We start from the raw sequence: 10,167 nt of genomic DNA, 5'->3' as shown, positions 1-10,167 counted from the left end.
GTTGTAATGTGGGAAACACAGCAGCCAATTTGCGCACAGCAAGCTCCCACGAACAGCAATATGATAATGACCAGATAATCTGTTTTAGTGATGTTAATTGAGGGATAAATATTGGCCAGGACACCGGGGAGAATTCCCCCACTTTTCTTCGAAATAGTGCCACGGGATCTTTTACATCCACCTGAGAGGGCAGACGGGGCCCCGGTTTAACGTCTCATCCGAAAGACGGCACCTTCGACAGTGCTGCTCTCCCACGGCACAGAAAGAAAGACTTGGATTTATATAAGCGCCTTTCTCGACCACCCAATGTCTTAAAGTGCTTTACAGCCAATGAAGTAGTTTTGGAGTGTAGTCACTGTTGTAATGTGGGTCCTTGGAGTGGGACTTGAACCCACAACTCTTTTTAGGAGACAAAATAAACAGTAAATCAAGTGCCCCCCGATCTGGGGGACACGCCAAACAATTTTCCGGGCCCTTTTTTGTTTTTTGGGGGTTTTTTTTGTATTTTTGGGACTTGAACCCACAACCTCTTACCCATTGAGCCACCTGACACAATAAGGTGTTACAATAAATGCAAGTATTATTGTATTATAAACAGGGATATAATCAATATGACAGTCGCCCTTTAATCCTATTAAACATGATTTTGGCCCAACGTAGCTTGACCCCAGGATCAGCAGCGGGGGAGAATCCATTTCACCGCAGCGTTGTCAGGTGGAGATGTTTGCGGAGTGTCTCTGTGGTGGAGGCACAGTTAAAATAAGCCACCACATCTCCTACAAATCCCACAATCCGCTGTTGTGTGCGCTGCTATTGCGCAGGGCCGGTGCCGTCCAGTGGAAGGCCCCCTCTCCCCGTGGTTACTGCGCTTTGTTTGGGATTTAAACAAGAGCAATGTAAATGCAATTAAGCCCTGTTTTAAAGAAACGGAAAGGGATTGCCAGCAGCCATTCCGCAATGGCAGATCACAATCAGGTAAGACGGAAAGTAACAATGCTGCACCTACAATGAATGGTTTAACCTGCAGCGCAACCTGGTCTGTTTCAGCACGGAGCCGGGGAAAGGGAGGGGGGAAATTGACCTGCTCGCAAAAATGCACCCAGTTTATCATTTTTTTTTAAATGTCTTAACACAAATGGGTTTCAAACCATTCTGACAAACGGTGGTCCTCTTTCCTACGGCTTAACACAAGAAGGTGTCTTCAATTATTAATCCTAGATATCGATGGAGACTGAGATTTTTAAGTAATGCAACCAGCGTTTGATAACGAAAATGGGAGGGATGATTCTAAACGTTGCTGTTTTATTGCTTTAGTGAATCAGTACAGATTGTTGCTGGCATAGGTTAATTGGTACAATACTGCATGAGTGTTTGGTGCATTGATATTTATTTGTACAGTCCTTTATTTTGCATGAATTACACGGAGTGCGTAATAATTATATACATCAAAATAGTCCTATTTATTTAACTCAGTTAACCTATTTATTTAACCCAGTTAAGGAGTAAGTTGTATCCTGCTGTCCTTAGATATAGGCCTGTGTCTGAGATGGATTAAAGATGGGCCAGTTTGAAAGGAGTGTCAGTACTGCATCTTGCTGGGCTCTGTATAAACCAGATTGGTGCACTTGAAGACTGCACCAGTCGCTTAGTGCAAGTTTATAAATCTGAATGACAACCTAATCAGAATATCATGGACAAAATGGTGAAGGGCCAGCTGAGCTGTGGAAATAATGACACTGCTGCCTCTGTTGAGATATTTAAAATGGAATACTTCTGTTGCAGGGTAAACTCAATATGCTTGAATTTTGTCCTGTCACGTGTGTCCCAGTGTTTGAAATTCATTCTGTTTGCTGCTTTGGATTTGTGGGAAATTTATTGATTTACAGAATATGTAAAGATAGTGAAATTAGTACAAATTCCAATTACATCAGCTAATTCCAATTTCTATGCCGAAACACCACCACTGTCACTTAATTTTCAACCAGTGCTGCTCTCGTGTGTACCCAAAGAGGCCCAGAGCTTGCAGGCTTTTATAGTAAATTCGCAGAGGCCCCGATTAACCGGAGATGTTCCCCAATGCCATTTCCTTGCTTTCTCCCCTTGGACAGCGAGAGAAAGCAAGTAAGACTTGAATTTATATAGCACCTTTCACCGGACATCTCAAAGCACTTTACAGCCAATGAAATACTTTTGGAATGTAGTCACTGTTGTAATGTAAAGAGCGTGTGGCAAACCAGTCCCACCCACTCCTTCCCTCAACGACTATCTGTGGCAGAGACTGTGGTTCTCGTATTGGACTGTACAGCCACCTAAGAACTCGTGTTAAGAGTGGAAGCAAGTCTTGTTTCCTCGATTCTGAGGGACTGCCGATGATGATGATGAATGTAGGAGAGGGGACAGGTCTAAATCCCAGTAGCAAGTGAGTGAATATTGGGCAGCATCAAAGAAGCTCAGAGAGAGAGATACAAGCAGTAGTTCTGCAAAGGGAGCATAGATTTAAAAAGTAGAAACCCCTGGAAATAGAGAGCATGAGAGAAAGTCCGTCAGTATCCACTGTGCTTGCAAGCTACCGCCCCATCTCCAACCTCCCTTTCCTCTCAAGTCGTTGAACGTGTTGTCACCTCCCAAATCCGTGACCATCTTTCCAAGAACTCCATGTTTGAATCCCTTTAATCAAGTTTCCCCACTTGGTACAGTACCAAAACGGCTCTCATCAAAGTCACAAATGACATCCTTTGTGACTGTGACAAAGGTAAACTATCCCTCCTCGTTCTTCTCGACTTGTCTGCAGCCTTTGACACGGTTGACCACTCCATCCTCTTCTAACGCCTCTCCACCATCGTCTAGCTGGGTGGGACTACACTCGCCTGGTTCCATTCTTATCTATCTAATCGTAGCCAGAAAATCTCCTGCAATGGCTTCTCTTCCCGCTCCCGCATCGTTACCTCTGGTGTCCCCCAAGGATCTATCCTTGGCCCTCTCCTATTTCTCATCGACATGCTGCCCCTTGGCGACATCATCCAAAATCACGGCGTCAGTTTCTACGTGTACGCTGATGACACCCAGCTCTACCCCACTTCTCTTACCCCTCATTGGTCTCTAAATTATCAGACTGCTTGGCCGACATCCAGTACTGGATGAGTAGAAATGGTCTCCAATTAAATATTGGGAAGACCGAAGCCATTGTCTTTGGTCCCTGCCACAAACTGCGTTCCCTAGCCACTGACTCCATCCCTCTCCCTAGCATATGTCTTGAGGCTAAACCAGACTGTTCGCAACGTAGGTGTTATATTTGACCCGAAATGAGCTTCCGGCCACACATTCGTGGCATAATTAAAACCGCCTATTTCCACCTCCATAACATTGCCCATCTCCGCCCCTGCCTCAGCTCAGCTCTTGTTGAAACCCTCATCCGTACCTTTGTTACCTCTAGACTTGACTACTCCCATGCACTCCTGGCTGGCCTCTCACGTAAACTTGAGGTCATCCAAAGCTCAGCAGCCCGTGTCCTAACTCGCACCAAGTCACGCTCACCCATCATCCCTGTGCACACCCATCACCCCTGTGCTACATTGGCTCCCGGTTAAGCAATGCCTCGATTTCAAAATTCTCATTCTTGTTTTCAAATCCCTCCATGGCCTCGCCCCTCCCTATCTCTGTAATCTCCTTCAGCCTCTCAACCCCCCTAAAATGTCTGCGCCCCTCAAATTCTGCCCTCTTGAGCATCCCTGATTTATAACTGCTCAACCATCAGTGGCCGTGTCTTCAGCTGCCTAGGCCTCAAACTCTCTCCTTGAGCCTCTCTGCCTCTCTACGTCTCGTTCTTCTTTTAAGATGCTCCTCAAAACGTATCGCTTTGACCAAACTTTTGGTCATCTGTCGTAATTACTTCTGATGTGGTTTGGTGTCAAATTTATGTTTTGTCTTATAACACTCCTGTGAAGTGCCTTGGGATGTTTTACTATGTTAAAGACTATAATATTCTGAAAAGAACCAAAGAGTTAATGTTTTTGGTGCAACTCGCTTCCAGAATCTGCGATTAACTTCTCTTAGTATCTTAAACTAATGGAGATGCACAGAAGGCTCAGCATTTTTTTGTTTTTTTTATCTCTGATTTCCAGCATTTGTTGTTTTTTAATATCATCATGTGAAGGGGCACAGGATAGCCTCTAATCCTGGGACTGTTATAAGAAATAGTCTTATGGCATTTGCTCAGTGTGAACAGTGAAATAATGATGGCAATTTTCTCAGCATGGAGATGTTTGTATTCAAAGGCATTTAATGTTGCCCTACACTTTGCTTTAATTTTTAAGGTTGGACTGAATGATCAGTTTCCTTTCCATCACCAGGTATGGGGCAACTCACACAGCAACCCCACCCCAGCATGGGTCCTACGTTACCCAGAGGAGTCAGTAAGATGCATTTTGCAGATGATTATGTTTCTGTCTTTCCCCCTTCATCCTCTTTAAACTTGTACAGTTCCAAAGGCACCTTCTGAAAGCGAGTGTGCTACCCACTGAACCACAGCTGACACTGTGCTGATGCTAGCACCTAGCTTGAGTGGCCATTCTGTGTAACCCTACACGGCAAGCTTTGACCGCTATTTGACATAGGCATGAGTAAGCCCAAAGGTATGGGTCTTTACTTGCGTGTTCCTTTCCAGCATCAGTGTTACCTAGAATCATAGAATGGTTACAGCACGGAAGGAGGCCATTCAGCCCGTCGAGCCCATGCTGGCTCTCTGCAGGAGCAGCTCAGCTAGTCCTACCCCACTGCCCTTTCCCTGAAGCCGGCTCTCTGCAGGAGCGCCTCAGCTAGTCCCACCCTCCTTGCCCTTTCCCTGAAGCCCTACAAATTTTTTTCTATCAGGTACTTGCCCAACTCCCTTTTGAAAGGCATGGTGGAAAATGGGAGACTGCTAGTGGGATAGCGTGGGGATGGATACCAGCACCAGCAGAGCAAGTGAAGTGGCCTCATTAATGAGATGTGTAGTTTTACTGAACTGTTAGTCCTATACGTTTTTCTCTCTCTATCCTATGGGAGAGGGGGAGGAATGTGCTATGGAGAGGAACGGGGTTGGAGAGTCCTTTTTTGCGAGGGAATGGAAAGAATGGAGCTGGGAAGTGAAGGAAAGGAGGAGAGTATCTGGAGTAGGCAGGACAGCAGAATGTCTGTGGAGAGAGAAAAGAGTGTGCCTGGCCTTGTTTTGTTCAAATCAGGAGCCCAATGTGAGGAGAATTGCAGGCACAGATTATAGTGCAGCATGTTATAGCTTTCTTGAGAGTAACCCTGTTAGTGTAGAAAATGAGTGAGTCCACTTGAGAAAACGAGTGTACGTAACCTGGTGCAGAGAAATAGTCCTGAACGATTCCATTGCGCACGTGAGATTGTGTATATGCCTGTAAAGGTACCCATATCGATTGGAGTAAAGCAGAGAGAGAAAGATTGAATCTATTTATATGGTATCATGTTGAGATCTTGCTGTTCTAAATGCGTTTAGTTCTCAATTAACAAATTAGCATTTCTGTTTTGAGATCACTGGAATGTTATTGCCAGAATTTCAGCGAAGTGTCATTTTCAGACGGTGAAAAGCACTGATTCTAGATTTTTATCCTTACAAACTTGGGTTGTGTCTTGGGAGAGCAGATTGTACTGCATAATACTGGGGCAAGGTATTGGTGGGTACACTGGTCACTCATAATGGGAGCAATTTAAGTTGACAAATTACAGTCAGCTCTACATACAATATAGTTTATATCATCTTTAACCCATCAAGTTCAGCAGTAAATCTAACTCTATTCTTTTAACAGACAAACAGCATCTATTACAAGTAACTCGGGTTTTTTGATGAGGTAACAGAGGGATGGTGAGGGCAATGCGGTTGACGTGGTGTACATGAATTTCCAAAAAACTTTCGATAAAGTGCGCATAATTGGCTTGCCAGTAAAGTTGAAGCCCATGGAATAAAAGGGACAATGGCAGCATGGATAAGAAATTGGCTCAGTGACAGGAAACAGAGAATAGTGGTGAATGGTTGGTTGGTTGTTTTTCAGACTGGAGGAAGGTATACAGTGGTGTTCCCCAGGGGTCAGTACTAGGATCACTGCTTTTCTTGATATATATTAATGACTTGGATGTGGGTGAACAGGGCACAATTTCAAAATTTGCAGATGACGCAAAACTTGGAAGTATCGTGAACAGCGAGGAGGATAGTGATAGACTTCAAGAGGATATAGACAGGCTGGTGGAATGAGCAGACACTTGGCAGATGAAATTTAATGCAGAAAAGTGCAAAGTGATACATTTTTGCAGAAAGAATGAGGAGAGGAAATATAAACAAGGGGGTGCATGAACAGAGAGACCTAGCGGTATATGAGCACAAATTGTTGAAGGTAGCAGGGCAGGTTGAGAAAGTGGTTTTAAAAAAAAGCTTATGGGATCCTGGGTTTCATGAGTAGAAGTATAGAGTACAAAACACTGGTTTGGCCTCAACTGGAGTATTGTGTCCAATTCTGGGGACCACAATTTATGAAGGATGTGAAGGTCTGAGAGAGGGTTCCAAAAAGATTTCCGAGAATGATTCCAGGGATGAGGGACTTCAGTTACATGGATAGACTGGAAAAGCTGGGGTTGCTCTCCTTAGAGCAGCGAAGATTGAGAGGAGATTTGATAGAGGTGTTCAAAATCATGAGGGTCTGGACAGAGTAGATAGAGAGAAACTGTTCCCATTGGCAGAAGGTTCAAGAACCAGAGGACACAGATTTAAGGTGATTGGCAAAAGAAATAAAGGCGACATAAGAAAACAACTTTTTTGCACAGCGAGTGGTTAGGATCTGGAATGCACGGCCTGAAGGTGGCAGAGACAGACTCAATCACTGCTTTCAAAAGGGAGTTGGATAAGTACCAGAAAGAAAAAAAAAGCAGGGCTATGGGGAAATGGTGGGGGAGGGGGACTAGCTGAAGTGCTCTTGCAGAGAGCCAGAACAGGCTCGACAGGCCTAATGGCTTCTGTGCTGTAACCATTCTATGATTCTATGAACTGATTTGAGATTCATGGTTTTGTATAACAGTCCTGGATCGACCTCTACCAGGAATGATTTTATCCTGAGTGTCCCACTCCCAGTACAACCCGGACCAGCCTGTTTAAACTGTCTCTTGTGTCGGCCAGTGGAGCACAGCTGTACGGAACATCAGCTGAGTTACTGCTCCAGCTGCTCAGCTGTTCAACATGCCCTCTGCTCACCAGCACAATAATCAAGCAGGCTCTGTGTGTGTATCTTACAGTCAGCAATTCCACTGAGATCAGAGCTGGCAACCTGAACATCAGCACAGGGAGCTGACCTGTTTGCGCATTGGGAGTAGAACAGACAGGTTGTAAAATCATATAGGAGAGGGAGCAACCCGTAAAGAAAGAACAAACCTGTATTAATATAACTCCCTTCACAACCTCTGGACATCCCAAATCGCCTCACAGCCAACTAAGTACTTTTGAAATGAAGGGAAACAGCAGATTTGTACACAGTATGGTCCCACAGACAGCAATGAAACAAATGGCCAAACAAACGCTTTTTAGTGATGTTGGTTCAGTGATGGGTGTCGGCAGAACTGGGGAATTCTTCTTTGAATAGTGCCATGGGATCTGTTAACATCCACCTGAAAGACGGCATCTCCGACAGTGCAGCAGTCCCGCAGTACTCCACTGAAGTGTCAGCCGAGATGTGCTCAAGTCTCTGGAGTGGGCCCACATCCCATGATCTTCTAACTCCGACGAGAGTGCTACCACTGATCCAAAGTTGATGCCTGTGGATCATTCTCTTGGGATATACTGGGAACAGCTATTTATAACGTGTAGATTCCCATGTATAAAAAGTCAGAGGAGTTTTGCTAGTGCTGTTGGGGAGCGTTTAAACTAGCTTGGCAGGGGGATGAGAACCTGAGAACAAATTCAAAAGGGAAGGAAGTAAAGCAGAAATTGGATAGCAAGAATCTAGAAAGCGAATTGGTAAGACAGAGGAAACAGGGCTTAGTATGTAGTAAGCAAGGAGGTCTTCCTGTGCTGAATGGTATATACTTTAATGCAAGGAGTATAGCAAATAAGGCGGATGAGCTAAGAGGACAGGTAGACACTTGGGAGTATGACATTATAGCCATTACAGAAACATGGCTGAAAGAGGGGCAGGTTTGGCAGATCAATATTCCTGGCTACAGGATTTTTAGACAAGATAGCGAGTGGGGTAAAAAGTGGGGGCATGTGCGGTACTGATTCAAGAAAATATTACAGCAGTGAGGAGGGATGATATGTTAGAGGGATCATCAAATGAGGCCATATGGGTCGAATTGAAAAATAAAAAAGGGGTGATCACACTGCTGGGTGTGTATTACAGACCCCCAAACAGTGGGAGGGAGATAGAGGAGCAAATATGTAGGCAAATTGCTGTGAAGTCCAAAAACCATAGGATAGTAATAGGGGATTTTAACTATCCAAATATTGATTGGGACAAATTTAGTGTGAAGGGTATAGAGGGTGCGGAATTCTTGAAATGCATTCAAGAGAACTTTTTTAGTCAGTATGTAGCAAGCCCAACACGAGAGGGGGCGGTCTTGGATTTAGTTTTGGGGAATGAAGTTGGGCAGGTTGAAGGGGTATTAGTGGGAGAGCACTTGGGTGCCAGTGACCATAATTCAGTCAGATTCAAGTTGGTTATGGATAAGGACAAGAATAGGCCTGGAATAAAAGTTCAGAATTGGGGAAAAGCTAATTTTGCTAAGTTAAGGTGTGATTTGGCCATAGTGGACTGGAAACAGCTACTTGTGGGTAAATCAGTGTCGGAACAGTGGGAGGCATTCAAGGAGGCGATCCGGAAGGGTCAGGCCAAACATGTGCCCTTGAAGAAAAAGGCTGGGAAAAATAATTCTAGAGACCCCTGGATGTCCAGGGACTTACAGGGGAGGATTAAGGGGGGAAAAAAAGGGACTCATCATACCAACGGCTAAATATTTCAGAATCTTCAGAGGAATATAGGAAGTTAAGAGGCAAAATTAAAAAGGATATTAGGAATGCTAAGGGAGAGAGCACGAGAAATTCTTGGCCAGTAAAATTAAGGACAACCCTAAGATGTTCTATAAATATATTAAGAATAAGAAGGTAACTGAAGAAAGGGTCGGGCCTATTAGAGACCATGAGGGTAATCTTTGTGTGGAGGCTGAAGATATTGGTAGGGTTCTTAACGAATACTTTGCATCTGTTTTCACAAAGGAAAGGGATAATGCAGACACTGCTATCGAGGAGGAGTGTGAAATTCTGGCTGAAATAAATATAGTGAGAGAGGAAGTATTAAGGGGTTTAACAGCTTTGAAAGTAGATAAGTCCCAAGGCCCAGATGAAATGCATCCTCGGCTGTTGAGTGAAGTAAAAGAGGAAATAGCAGAGGCCTTGACCATCATTTTCCAGTCCTCTTTGGATCTGGGCATGGTGCCGGAGGATTGGAGGACTGCTAATGTAATACCCTTGTTTAAGAAGGGAAAAAGGGATAGGCCGAGTAATTACAGGCCTGTCAGCCTAACCTCCAGTGGTGAGAAAATTATTGGAAAAAATCCCGAAATTTGGAAAGGCAAAGATTAATTAGGAACAGCCAGCACGGATTTGATAAGGGAAGATCGTGTTTGACTAAGCTGATTGAATTTTTTGAGGAGCTTACCAAGAGGGTCGATGAGGGCAGTGCGTACGATCTAGTATTATATGAACTTTAGAAAGGCCTTTGATAAGGTCCCACATGGTAGACTGGTCATGAAGGATAAAGTCCATGGGATACAGGGCAAAGTGGCACATTGGATCCAAAATTGGCTTGGAGGTAGGAAGCAAAGGGTGATGATGGATGGTTTTGTGACTGGAAGGATGTTTCCAGTGGGGTTCCGCAGGACTCAGTACTGGGTCCCTTGCTTTTTGTGGTATATATCAACGATTTAGATTTGAATATAGGGAGTATGATTAAGAAGTATGCAGACAACACTAAAATTGGCTGTATGGTTGATTTAATACAGAGGAAAATTATGGGCTGCAGGAGGATATCAATCTACCGGTCAGGTGGGCAGAGCAGTGGCAAATGGAATTTAATTCAGAGAAGTATGAGGTGATGCACTTTGGGAGGGCTAATGAGGAAAGAGTAT

General features: G+C 44.3%; 1 protein-coding gene across 2 annotated transcripts in view; it reads left to right on the top strand.

Moving 5' to 3' along the window:
- The first annotated feature begins 835 nt into the window (after nt 1-835).
- Nucleotides 836-10,167, top strand: part of fsd1 (fibronectin type III and SPRY domain containing 1) — a 53,438-nt gene continuing 44,106 nt past the window's right edge. For both annotated transcript variants that reach the window (XM_070860881.1, XM_070860882.1), the window contains exon 1: nt 836-975. In XM_070860881.1, the coding sequence (XP_070716982.1) occupies nt 901-975 (75 nt within the window). In that variant the 5' untranslated portion in view covers nt 836-900. The remainder of the gene's footprint in view (nt 976-10,167) is intronic.

Source organism: Pristiophorus japonicus, chromosome 18 (genome assembly GCF_044704955.1).
Source record: "Pristiophorus japonicus isolate sPriJap1 chromosome 18, sPriJap1.hap1, whole genome shotgun sequence".
Taxonomy (NCBI): domain Eukaryota; kingdom Metazoa; phylum Chordata; class Chondrichthyes; family Pristiophoridae; genus Pristiophorus; species Pristiophorus japonicus.
The sequence above is the reverse complement of the archived record's forward strand: the minus strand, read 5'-3'. Positions and strand labels throughout refer to the sequence as shown.